We start from the raw sequence: 12407 nt of genomic DNA, 5'->3' as shown, positions 1-12407 counted from the left end.
TCAGCAAAAGAAAGATTTAACTTTGTCATTAAAGATAAAAGAACGTGAAGAAACTTTCAGCACTTTTTTGCTTTTCTACATATCAACCCTCCCAAAATACATCATAGACTGTAAAGCCCAACAAATATATGAGAAGGAAAAAAAAGGGAAAAAGATCTCCAACATGGTCCTCAGATATGATGATTTTCTCTATAGAATGAACATTTTCTGTAATCCCTCAGGTCCATCGCAATATTTTCAGTTGCTCCGAAAAAGAAAAATATGACATGATCTTCTGCGATCTGCCCATGAAAGAAGCAGTGGTAAGTAAGCTAGTCAAGAAGCGACCTCGAGCCTCGGCTCGAAGCAGAAACCGGTGAAGAGCTGGAGGGGGAATCTCTTGGTCACGGGACTTCTGGCCGACCATTTCCACATTTTCTGGCTCATGTCGAAAGTGAGCAGCGCCGGCGACCCAAAGCTCTGTATGTAGATGAGGTCGTCGGTGCCGCTGCTTGCAAAGACGTCATCAAACTCGCCAAATCCTTGGAAGAGCTTATGAGGCATCCGAACAACCTCTCGCCATTGCTTGTTGCAGAGCTCCCAAATGCCGATCCCCTTGATGATCCCCGGCCGGTCATGCTTCCCGATCCCGCCGACCATAACCAGCCTATCTTTGAGGTTCATCAGCCGGCCGCACGTCAGGGAGCAGGGCACCGGTATCGCCATGCGCATAAGAGACGCGTGTGATGACCTCCCTGAGAGGTCATACATGACCAAGCAATGCCGAGGCTCGACATTCCCCAAAACACCAGTGGAGTAGATCAGGTAGTAGAGCACCCCATTGCAGATCACACACTCGTCACCTCCCCTCCATCCCACCAGGATTTCATTGAAGGGAGTGGCCCAGGACTCGCTCCCCGACTCATAGACATGGATGGAGAAGTCCCATTGGTAGTAATCCTCGGGCACCTGCCTGCATTTGGCAACTGCAACGGTATAATTGTGAGACTTCCGGTCCACCGATATGGCGAGCGCGCTGTAGTCCGGGTGCTTTCCACCTGGAGCATCCTGAAGCCTCTTCCAGTCTTTGGTGATCGGGTTGCAGACAAAGATCCGGCTCCTGTCCTCGCTATCCATGAAGCAAACTAGCCCGCAGGAGGAAGAGGTAGACCAGTTGCTCTTCTCGATGCAAGGGAAGTCGAAGCCATACCATTTCCGGAGGCTCGGGTCGTAGGCATAGCCGGCCACAGCATCCTCGCTGCAAGTGAACATGAAGTACCATGGCTTCTGAGGTAACATGCTGGTCCATGAGAACCTAACAGAGTGCACGGCCTCGTGCCACCTTTTGCATACCGACCCTGATCGAATTATGCTCGCGATGGGCAAGAAGGAGAGGACTTTTTCCAGGAGGTCAGCAGGAAGAATTGCGTCCAAGGAAACCAATGTGCCTCCGTCCTGGCTGCCGTCGCCTTCAGAAACTGGTTTAGATTCGACAACCTCGCTTACAAGGTAGGAAGTTGAATAAGATTCCCATGATATCTCGCCCTCCATGAAGGAACCTGAGAATGAAACAGAGAGGAAAAGGAGGGGAGAGGAGAGCAGGAAAGCAGGGGAAAATATATATCAGGATTAGAACAAAACTGAAAAGTTACAATAACCATACTGATAGAAGAATGGCAACAAAATCGCATGCAAGCATCCCAGTTTAAGGAGAAAAATCCGTTAACATAAAGCAAAAACTCATTTGTATTTGCATCGAACTGCAAAAACGATCAGATACCCCAGATGCTAAAAAAAAAAAAAAACTCTCTACTTGTAAAGATATATGGCACAAAGGATCTCTCTTCAGAAAAGAAGATAGCAAAATCAAAGACCTTGTGTTAAAAGGAAACCCGAAGAAAACCAAAACAAACTGGTGAGAACAAATCGTTGCCGACTATATATAACGGAAGCATGGCATTAAGAACGTGATAAAGTTAATATCTTGATCATGTAACTGTTTCAAAACTGTTGTAGTTAAAATAATCTCCGCAAGGGACAAAGCAGACCGTTCACATCCACAAAAGATCAAGCACCTACGAGAGAGAGAGAGAGAGAGAGAGAGAGGCACAGCCAAGCCTAACAAGCAAATCCCATGTAATCCTCCCAGGCCATGCAAATCAAATATGCTGGCCTTGTCATATCTAACCATCATTTAACCCTTGAATGTCTATGTATACATACAAAAAAAAAAAATCAAGCAAAAATCCCAATAAATTATAACTCCAAAAGGAAAAAGGGTTGGGAAAGAAAGACCAGGGTGCTCTTCACTGTACCTCCACAGTTGTACCAATAAAAAAAAAGAAAAGAAAACCGAGCCTTTTGGTCTTCCCTTCCGTTTTTTGGGTCAGAAAATCTCTCTATCCGAAGATCCAATTTTTCAACACAGAGATGGTTAATAGAGGGCATGAACCTTGGTATTAATCCTCTCTGCCTTCAGATTTGGAGCTGGGGAGGAACGGAAAGGCCCATAGAAACCTCTCCCTTTCTTCGAGATGGAGATGAAACAGTAGACTTCGTCTCAAGACATAAAAAGAAACAGAGGCCCCAAAGCAAGGCGGTTCTCTTTAAGCAAGCAAGAGAGAATGGCTGGAGAGGGAGATGGGAATGGGAGGAGAGGGGTATGCCTTGTGCGGCGACACCATATATGTAGGGCTCTGCTATGAAACCTAAGCTCTTTTGGGCTCCTTTAAGGAAATGATGGCCTCCCTCCTCAACTCCCCACTTTTAGCTTTGGCTCCATCTCTCTTCTTATCTCTAGTGAAAATATATTTCTCTCATTAGCTCCTTCTCTTGCAGCTTCTTTCTCTCATCCTTTTCGCTTGAAGTGTTACCTCCTATATATATATATATATATATATATGTTTGAAGGGGAAGGGTGGGCCTCTAGTTGTTGATTGGGTTGGGTTCCACCTATGATTGGTGGAGGCACCATGGGCCATCTTCACCTAACCTAATGGCACAAAGCTGCCATGTCCACTGGGTGCATTAAAGTCATGCATCCATGAGCATGCTCTCCAGTCAAGTTGGGTGGCTCATGAGACCCACCATGGCCTTCATGCGTGCCTTCCCTGGAGCGAATGGTTAGGAGAGGGACAGGATGAGGTCTGCGAGGGTCATGCACTTGGGCGGCCTGCAGCAGCTCAAGTGGTAATAAATGCGGTCGCGTTTCAGAGTTCAGATGCATGCGCTTCAGATCCATTGCACCTCTCGCTGCTGCATGCATGCTGCTTTCCTACCAAAATTGGCTCATCAGACTGCCCCGGTTCCCGTGCCACTCTCCACATGCTTGTTTATGTCATTCCAACATGTCATCATGGGATTCGGAATATAATGCTTGGGGCCACACGTATGGGGACACTTGTCGTATTCCACCTGTGCCCCTGCTATAAAAAAAAGAAAAAAAAAGAAAAAAAAAAAGAAGGAAAGAGCTAATGCCTTAACATTTTTACTGCCCTGTTTTTTTGCTGCCGCTTCCATCGAACTCGAGCATTGGTCTTTTAGTTCTATTGGCTATACTCATACTAATATAGTACAAGCAGCCGTTGTATCAAAAAGAAAAAAATTCGGACATTGCAAATGTAGAGAGAAATTAGGATGCACCAAAGATAACCACCTAGATCTCCATCCACGAATTTCAGTGACATAAGATTGTGAGCGGATGAACTCACCTTTTGATTGTTTTCCGGGGTGCTCTGACCCTCAAACATAGCACCAGAAACTGTAGTACTGCACAGAAGTCCAACCGAGCAGTGGAAACACCAGCCAATCCCATTGGCACTTAGTCGTCCTCCTTTTTTTCTTCTTTTGGTGAAGACTTCGTCGTCCTTCACTTCCCATAGTTTAATACATGATACGATCACTTTGACATTGGATGTAAATTAACAGGACGAATGGCTTCAATTTCCCAATCAAAGCCGGCAAAAATTGGCTTCCAGATGCGTGCCGAGGCGGCACTGAAGCCTGCAAAAAAAGATATTTAAGTTCATAACGTCAGTGACATGTCATGTTGTACCTGCAACATAAACGAACACAAGCCAACAGTCCGAAGGGTGATGGACTGATGGGTGCAATATTGCAGCAACAAACAACAGAAAAAAAAAAAAAAAAAAAAAAAGCATACTTCAAACATGGAGAAGCCGATGCAACTTACCGAAGCGAAAGTCCCGTGTCATGAGAAGAATCACTGCACGGTCTTAAAAGGTGGAGACGATGTCCAAGCCCATCCATCACTCACGATTCCATCTAATGAATCTTGGAGATGGATGGGATGTGAAGTGAGAACCACATTATTACCCATACAAAAATGGAACCAATGAGGCCGGCGTATAGATTACATTGCCGCGGGGGGCTAAGGCCCTGCTTGGAAGCAGAGCTTTTAAAGTTTGTAGAACTAAACTTTTTATTAAAAAAATATTTATTGTTTAATAATTATATTTTTAAAGCACCGTGGAATTTTAATACAGGTAAACAAAATGGAAAAAAAACTTTTGGTATGATAAAATAACTATAAAAGACATTGTCTAGTATTATACAATGGAGCATAATAAAATATAATATATATTAATACATAAATATATAATATAGTATAATATTACTATAATATAATATAATATTATTATAATATAGTTAATATAATATCGTATACTAAAGCATAATAATATAACATAATTTAATATTATATAATATAACGTATCAATATATTTTGATATAATGCAACATAATATTTATTTATAGTATAATACAATACTCTAGTATAAAATATTATAATTATTAGCATTATATATTAATATTATATTTTAAGAACTAATTTTTGGATATTATGGGTTGGTTCCTGCTTTTTATATACAATGAGATATTATAGGTTGGTTTAGATAAATCACTAAATTCTAAAAACATATTTATGCAACACCAGATATAATAGAATATCAAGTATATATTCAATACCACTATATCCATAACAGATTCTCAAATATGCATTAAGCATTAATATCACCAAAGTATTTTACATTCTTTATGTAATAACAACAAAAATACGAGAAGCAACATTCATGTTTACTTAAATACAAAATATAAAGATATAAATCATAAAATTCATGCTACATAAACAATTTAATAAAGAAAAGAAGTCAACAGGATAAGAAGAGCTACGATACGATCATGCATAATATCTATCTCATGGTTGCCCATTATTTGGTTTTGCTCTATACTCAGTTCTTCTGGTGGTTCATTAATCTCTAAGCAATGAGTAGATCTTCATTAGTATCATAAGGTTGAAACTCAAAATCTTTAATTGCATAATTTCTAATAAAATTATGAATAGCCATGAAAGCTATCACAATTTGGACTTGTTTATGATAAGAAATATTGGGCATGGTACTTAATATTCTCTATCTACTTTTCCAACATCCAAATATCCTCTCAATAGTGCATCTCAGTGAGGAATGTGTATGATTAAAGATTTCATGCATACCCCTTAATTGACTTTTACGTCGAAAATCTAGTAGATGATACTTCTTCCCTTTATAAGGCCCCATATATCATGGCATGTGATGATATCCTGCATCCACCAAGTAATATTTTCCTGCATAAATATATATGAGTTAGTATTTTACACCTTTGCCTGAAAATTCAAAATGTATACCTGCTATCATAATATATTTAATTATCTTGCATATGCCTACTGTTGCTGGTGGTCCAAACCGAGAACGATTGGCACAGCGGTGTGAACAGGGTTCCCTTTGAGTTGCTTTGGTTGCGCTTAGGGGTGGCAAAATATGACCCGACCCGCCAACCCGACCCGTGTTCGACCCGCCATAAACAGGTTTGGGTTTGGCCTAAACAGGTTCGGGTCGTAAACAAGTCGACCCGTTTAACCTGTTTATTAATTGGGTCGGATACGGGTTTTAGATATCTGACCCGTTTAAACCGTTTAACCCGTTTAACTGTTGGGCAGGTTAAACAGGTCTAAACAGGTTAAACGGGTTAAACAGGTTAAACAGGTTAAACGGATTAAACAGGTTAAACAGGTCTAAACAGGTTAAACGGGTCTAAACAGGTCTAAACAGGTCGGGTTGGGCAGGTTAAACAGGTTGGGTTGGACAGATTAAACAGGTTAAACGGATCAGGTTGGGCAAACAGGTTAAACAGGTCGGGTCGGGTTGGGTAAACAGGTTACCTGTTTATTAAACAGGTTAAACGGGTCGGGTCGGGTTATCTGTTTAATAAACAGGTCAGGTTCAGGTTTGCAATTCCTGACCCGTTTAATAAACAGGTCGGGTTCAGATTTATAGTTTTCTGACCCGACCTGTATTTGACCCGACCTGTTTATGCCTAACCCGACCCGATTGCCACCCCTAGTTGCGCTCCTCCCTCCGCCGTGAAACCTGCAAGCAAGCCTCGCACCACCACCGGGGTAGTGGGGGCCCTCCGACGATCAAGTCAGAGGAGATCGAAGGAGAAGGAGAAGGAGAAGGTAGCAGGTGAGATGATACTCTGGAAGATATATCTTTCCCTCCCCCTTCTCCCCCAGCCTCATATATATCAGGCTGGGGGGTTTTTCCGGGGATTCGTCATCGTGTGGCACGATGGGGCTGCCACTGACATGGCCGTTACAGGGCGTCGTGGGGCAGCGCTGGGTACAGCCATGGCAGGGCATAGTGGAGCTCCGCTTTGTACGGCTGTTACAGGGGATCGTGGGGCAGCGCCGGATACGGCCGTTGCAGGGAGTAGTGGAGCAGGGGGCCGCGGCGTGCCTCAGAGGAACAGTCTGTTGTTGTCGAGAGATTGCCGACTCGGGGTCGGATTGCTGGATCAAGGGGCAGCCGACTCGGGGTCGGGCTGCGGAGCCGAAGATATCCGATCCGAGGTCGGATTGCTGGATCAAGGGGCAGCCGACTCGGGGTCGGGCTGCGGAGCCGAAAATATCCGATCCGAGGTCGGATTGCTGGATCAAGGGGCAGCCGACTCGGGGTCGGGCTGCGGAGCCGAAGATATCCGACCCGAGGTCGGATTGCTGGATCAAGGGGCAGCCGACTCGGGGTCGGGCTGCGGAGCCGAAGATATCCGACCCGAGGTCGGATTGCTGGATCAAGGGGCAGCCGACTCGGGGTCGGGCTGCGGAGCCGAAGATATCCGACCCGAGGTCGGATTGCTGGATCAAGGGGCAACCGTAGTCTTCCTGGGCGCGCGTGCCGGTCACGTGGGGCATGGTGGCTAAGTTCCCCCGTAACACCTACCATTATAATATACTTAATTAAAATGCATACCTATGGGTGGGTGTGAAAATTGGAGCTCTTCTCTGCGTATAGCATCTAAAAAATACGAGTATCATGAGTAGTACCCTTCCATCGAGCACAAACAAAAGTGAAACGCATGTCAAAATCACAATAGGCCATAACATTTTGTGTTGGAATTTCTGTTCGGCTAGTCTATGGCATTTGTTTGGATGGAAAACTTTCACCAGTATATGGGTACCATCAATTGCTCCACTGAAGTTCTTAAAATAAGGCCATCAACAACTATCATCACAGATTTTACTTGGAATATTTTTGAACTCTCTATCAACTAGGCTAATAATATCCTTGGTCATTCTTAAAACAACATTTAAAACATGGGTGAAATATCTACTAATTGTTTCTCCTGAATGTTGAAACCTCTTGAACTATCCTATTTCCAAACCCATGTGCTAGAATCATTAAAAACATAGACACCAACTCTTCGACAAGATTATTTTTAGAAGCTTTCAAACCATATCTGACTTTCAATTCCATGGACAGATCGATAAATACATATTTTTTCATTCAAAATTATTGTTGGCGTCTATCTGGATTGTGTTGTAAAATCTCTAACGCAAGCCTATATCCGATTTGATAGGAAGCCCTACAAGGCTTATTGGCAACATATTTTGTGTAATATTCACTAATCATAGCAGCAGTTACAGTTAGTAAAGCATAAAAATTATCATCATCAACTATCTCACCTTCATTAGAATAATTCTCCTCAAAACTATTGTCAATACTACCCATATCTCTAGAAGTAATATTATGCAAAAAATGAAATATCCATAACAAATAAAATAAATGATATATAACACTAAGACATATAATACAAATAACACAAACAATATAAAAAACACCAACACGTATCATCTATAATATCCATAAAATCAATAGCAACTACAATACATTATCTAAGACATAAGACAAATACATATATTCACCATAATTCTATAATGAAAGTTCATAATTAAAATTATAAAACGTATCACCATAATAATACATCAACAACTACTTTCGCAGGTTTGTCATTCGCTTGAGCCATTCAATCTGAAGATGGGTATCGTAGAGGGCCACAAACATCTCCTCTCCAATGCATCAACAAGACGACTCAACTACTACTATAGTTGCGCAGCATATTTTTTCATTTCTTAACCTGATTTTTAGGGTTAACTCTTGATGTTCTCTTTCAAGGAGTACTTTACCAAGGCGGTTCTGTGTTAGGGCTCCTGAGAGCACCCTTCTCTTTTTTGTCTGCACGATTTTTTTTCCATGCCTTATGATATAAAGGAACACTTTCTATAATTATATAATTTTATCATGAGTATTTTAGTTTTAAAAAACTATAAAACTAGAAAGCTTTCTGACGTTTGCTAAAAGTACTTTTCCGATAAAGCTCCATTTTGAAGCTTCTACTAAGTAGACGTTTTAGGTTTCTGACAAAGCGATTTTTTTTCAAACACTACTATACCATCTAAAAGTATCTTTAGAGATTCAAAAAATATTTTTTAGCTCACCAAAAATTCTTCTAAATGGAGCGTAAAAATACTCTATACCCTACCCATATCATAACGTACCAACCACAGCAAGAAACAAGTGAGATTCAGAACCAAACTTGATAGTGGGGAGGATGGTGAAGGGTCCCTCGCGCTGTCATTTTTTTTCTCCACCTACTTTTTAAGACGTGCACTCAATAATGACCCCAACTACCCACGGGCGGAATGAAATTAATTACTCTTAAAGTCGATGGTGTCTGTTTCTTATGATCGTTTTGGCTTAAATTTTTTTTATAATTTGTATATAGATTAGATTAAATTCTTGTGGTTTATGGAGCTAATTAATCATTATATTAGCTAAACAGACAATATATTCTTGTCTCGGCCTTAGACCAGGATGCGGTGAGGGAGACACCCCTGACAAGTGACAACAAAAACAATTATAAGTAATGCTTGGCCTACCCTTAGCATTAACTGGCATGAGCAGGACACCGGATTTTTATGTGCCATGCACGGAATAGGCGGTGGACGAAGGATTTTATTATCTCCTAGTGGCTCCAAAAAAACCGGGCCACATATATGCAAGGGAGACGCTAAAAAGGGTGCACGAAGCGATAATTATATATATCAAAATCTTGGTTTGGGGTAAAACGAGAGCATTGATAACTTGATTCTATGGTGGTACAAATCGAGTGATTTAGACTGATTAGGGGGCAGGGTGGCACGGCATGTACCCGAGGTCGTCCTCCGAATGCCGTGCGGCTACTATTTCGGCGCGTTGCTTGCGCGAACCAATGGAATTACCAATTTGCCCCACAATCCATTGTAGTGCGAAGGGATTCGTGCGAATTAAAAAAATGTAAATGTAATTCCGGCCAGATCTTTCTCGGAACTTTTGACGTATGTCTGCTCTATTGAGGCCTTCCGTTTAAAGCCAGGCTTGTTTATGGTTTATTACCACAAATTCACTTACTAGTTACGACTAGGCCAAGGGTATTCTTGGGCTTTTCTTCTGCCAGTGTAGAAGATAAGAGATAGAAAAGTTTGTTCGATGGATGACTACAATTCCATTAGATTGATAAAATATTTTAAATTGTAATTTATATTTTGATTTTTTTCATATATATATATATATATATATATATGAAAGAACTGTTGGTCAATGACAATCTGGTTGAAGTCTTTATTGGCTACCTAAAAGGAACAATAATAAGGAGTCTTACTGATAGGCCTACTGTATCTGGTTGGCTAGAAATATTCGAGTTTTTGAGAATAGAAGGCAGCATTTGAAGACGGTAATTGACAGGAGCATTATTCTATACGGCTGAGATCCTCCAATCTCATTTCTCTGATGTACCTAAAATTGAAAGAGACATCGTTCAGCTTTTGCAGCAACTCGAATGGCCTATATCTCCTGAGAGCCATTACTTCTAAGCTTTCTTAAGATAAATTTTGATGGAAGTGCGACCGATAGCGGGAATAGGTGCGGTGTTGAATTTGTAATCAGAAATATCGACTAAAACAGAATGATCTACCCAGTCTATTATATATTTATATTTATATATATATTCTCAAAAAAAAGAAAAAAAAAACTTTTATCCTTTTGTTTTGGCAGGGTAGATTCACATAGATGGGCAATGAGTTACACAGTGAGCAGGAGACAAGATTTGAATCCAAAATTGTGCTATAATCATAAAAAAACCCAGCTTAATAAGTGGGCAATTCCGACATGCATATATCTATAATGTGTATTAGAGAGAGAGAGAGAGAGAGAGAGAGAGAGAGAGAGAGAGAGAGAGATATTTTGGATAATGCATTGAATCGATACACTCCCCGCAAACTTCATAACAACCATTGTCAATTTTAAAATGCGTTATTAAATCACATAAAACATCAAATCGGGTCTTGTCCGGGTTCAGGCGGAGGTGGCTACGTGTCCAGCTCATCTGCAGCCCTTCATTTTAGGCCCCGTCTGGATTTGATCTGTGATCTGATGGATTGGAAAGACTGGTAGAAGAGATATGTGGGACCCATCTATTTTCTATTCAAAAGAAGAAGGAGTGTACGGCCGCCCTACCTGCCAAGCATGGTGTCGGAGTTTCGAAGGCGGGGTCCGGGCTACAGCCGGCGGGGATTCAGGGGATCGGGATCCTGATCCATCAAATCACCACCGCCCACTGCTCACACGAGTTCTCGTGATCCCCCCTCTGACGCATCGGATACCGTGCCTGCTTACCCCCTTCGGCACTTTTCCGTATGCGCGTTTGTTCATTAATTAATTTCGATTTTCTTTATTCCTCCCAATTTCCGACCTTGCATCGTTTCTCGTGCCGGTCTCCGTCCCCTCTCCACTGCCACGGGGGACCGGGAACCAGGTGCGTTACTGTGTGGTTCCTAGACATCGAGCATTACTTTGTGGCAACCCTGTTCCCTCCCATGCCACACCTGATGCACGTGACTCACATATTTAGGATATTTTGCGCCAAAATCATTTTTTAACACGTGCGGCAGATTATTTTACCGTATAACATTCTTCTATGCCCACAAAAGTTCACCTCACGACGAGCCGTGCAGGCTGGCTTCAGAAGGCAAGGCCTCTAGGCTTTCATGTCATACATTAGAGGACACAATTATTTTAATACCATGTATAATGATCATGACGCTAGCTATGTATTTCACTTTTATCTAATTATAAACTACGTATATAATAATCCAGAACCTCACCTAAAATAACTAGTCGTAAGTATTATTTAAACTTTTTAATTCTATATAAGTATCCAAGATCTATCCAACAAATAACCGAGAATCCATACGGACGTATATTTAGTCCTACATCGGTTATTTACTAGATAGATTTTAAATACTTATACAAAATTAAGGAATCCAAATAATATCTTCCGACTAAATATTTTTAGTAAGATCCTAAATTGTTATAACATATGTAAAGCTATCCCATTAAGACGTTTATATGCTATAAAATGGGTAGCGCAAGTTAGAATTTCGAAAAGGAATTAAAAAGCAAAAAAAAAATAGTTTTTGTTTGGACCTACGCGCTAGCCAACTGCGCCACAAGCAAATTAGTTATAAACTATTCTTAGACGATGATCCGTTGTAGTTTACTTCTTTGACTCTTTGTAGGTGTTTCAAAAGCCTGTTCGGCCCATATAATGATATAATACAGTATCCCTACTGTGAGAATGAGGCGACCGAGGTCCTTGACTGCTGCATTAGGTTGCTTGTTACTTCCTTAGTTGCATGCTAGGCCTTTCTTGTTAACTTCTACCCTCACTACCTCTCTACTTCATGGCAGCTGCGAGATACTTTCAGTGAAACCAGTGAAGGTTCAGCCACAGTTTGCACAAATAGAGAGAATGCCATTAATCCAAAACCTGACTGCCCAGGAAAGACCTGTGCCATTGATGCTGCGCAATTTACTTCCATTGCATCTTTGAACCATATCTTAAGCATCCAATCCAAAACTCAAATAAGCACGACAAAATGCTAGCAGAAAGATCCCAAGATCTAGCAAACATAACAAACATTACAAATATGCCAGGTGCTCATTATCACCTATTAAAAGAATCTAAAATTCCATGAGATCCAACGTGTTACATAT

At 41.3% G+C, this 12407-nt stretch overlaps 1 protein-coding gene and 1 pseudogene across 2 annotated transcripts; both read right to left on the bottom strand.

Moving 5' to 3' along the window:
* LOC103710870 (F-box/kelch-repeat protein At3g61590-like) lies at positions 1 to 2842 on the bottom strand. Of its 2 annotated transcripts, none has more exons than XM_017843741.3 (2): positions 2295 to 2842; positions 1 to 1538 (listed from the first exon to the last, which is right to left on the bottom strand). In XM_017843741.3, the coding sequence occupies exons 1-2, from the start codon at positions 2425 to 2427 to the stop codon at positions 316 to 318; spliced, it is 1356 nt and encodes a 451-aa protein (XP_017699230.3). In that variant the 5' UTR covers positions 2428 to 2842; the 3' UTR covers positions 1 to 315. The 2 variants fall into 2 exon arrangements, with proteins under 2 accessions (XP_017699230.3, XP_008795007.3); XM_008796785.4 differs by having other exon boundaries at positions 2432 to 2842.
* Positions 2843 to 5255: 2413 nt separating this feature from the next.
* LOC148703560 (uncharacterized) lies at positions 5256 to 10594 on the bottom strand (annotated as a pseudogene).
* Between the last annotated feature and the right edge of the window lie 1813 nt (positions 10595 to 12407).

The sequence above is a fragment of the Phoenix dactylifera genome, chromosome 5 (assembly GCF_051530095.1).
Source record: "Phoenix dactylifera cultivar Ajwa chromosome 5, Ajwa_hap1_PhDact_Kaust_v1.1, whole genome shotgun sequence".
In the NCBI taxonomy this organism is placed as follows: domain Eukaryota; kingdom Viridiplantae; phylum Streptophyta; class Magnoliopsida; order Arecales; family Arecaceae; genus Phoenix; species Phoenix dactylifera.
This window is presented reverse-complemented; position numbering and strand designations above follow the sequence as displayed.

Bases quoted from the DNA above. Each gene is read 5' to 3' on its own strand.
- LOC103710870 (XM_017843741.3), bottom strand. From the start codon at position 2,427: ATGCCCTCTATTAACCATCTCTGTGTTGAAAAATTGGATCTTCGGATA. The intron at 1,539-2,294 runs GTACAGTGAAGA...TTTCATTCTCAG, and splicing joins TTATTGGTACAACTGTGGAG to GTTCCTTCATGGAGGGCGAG.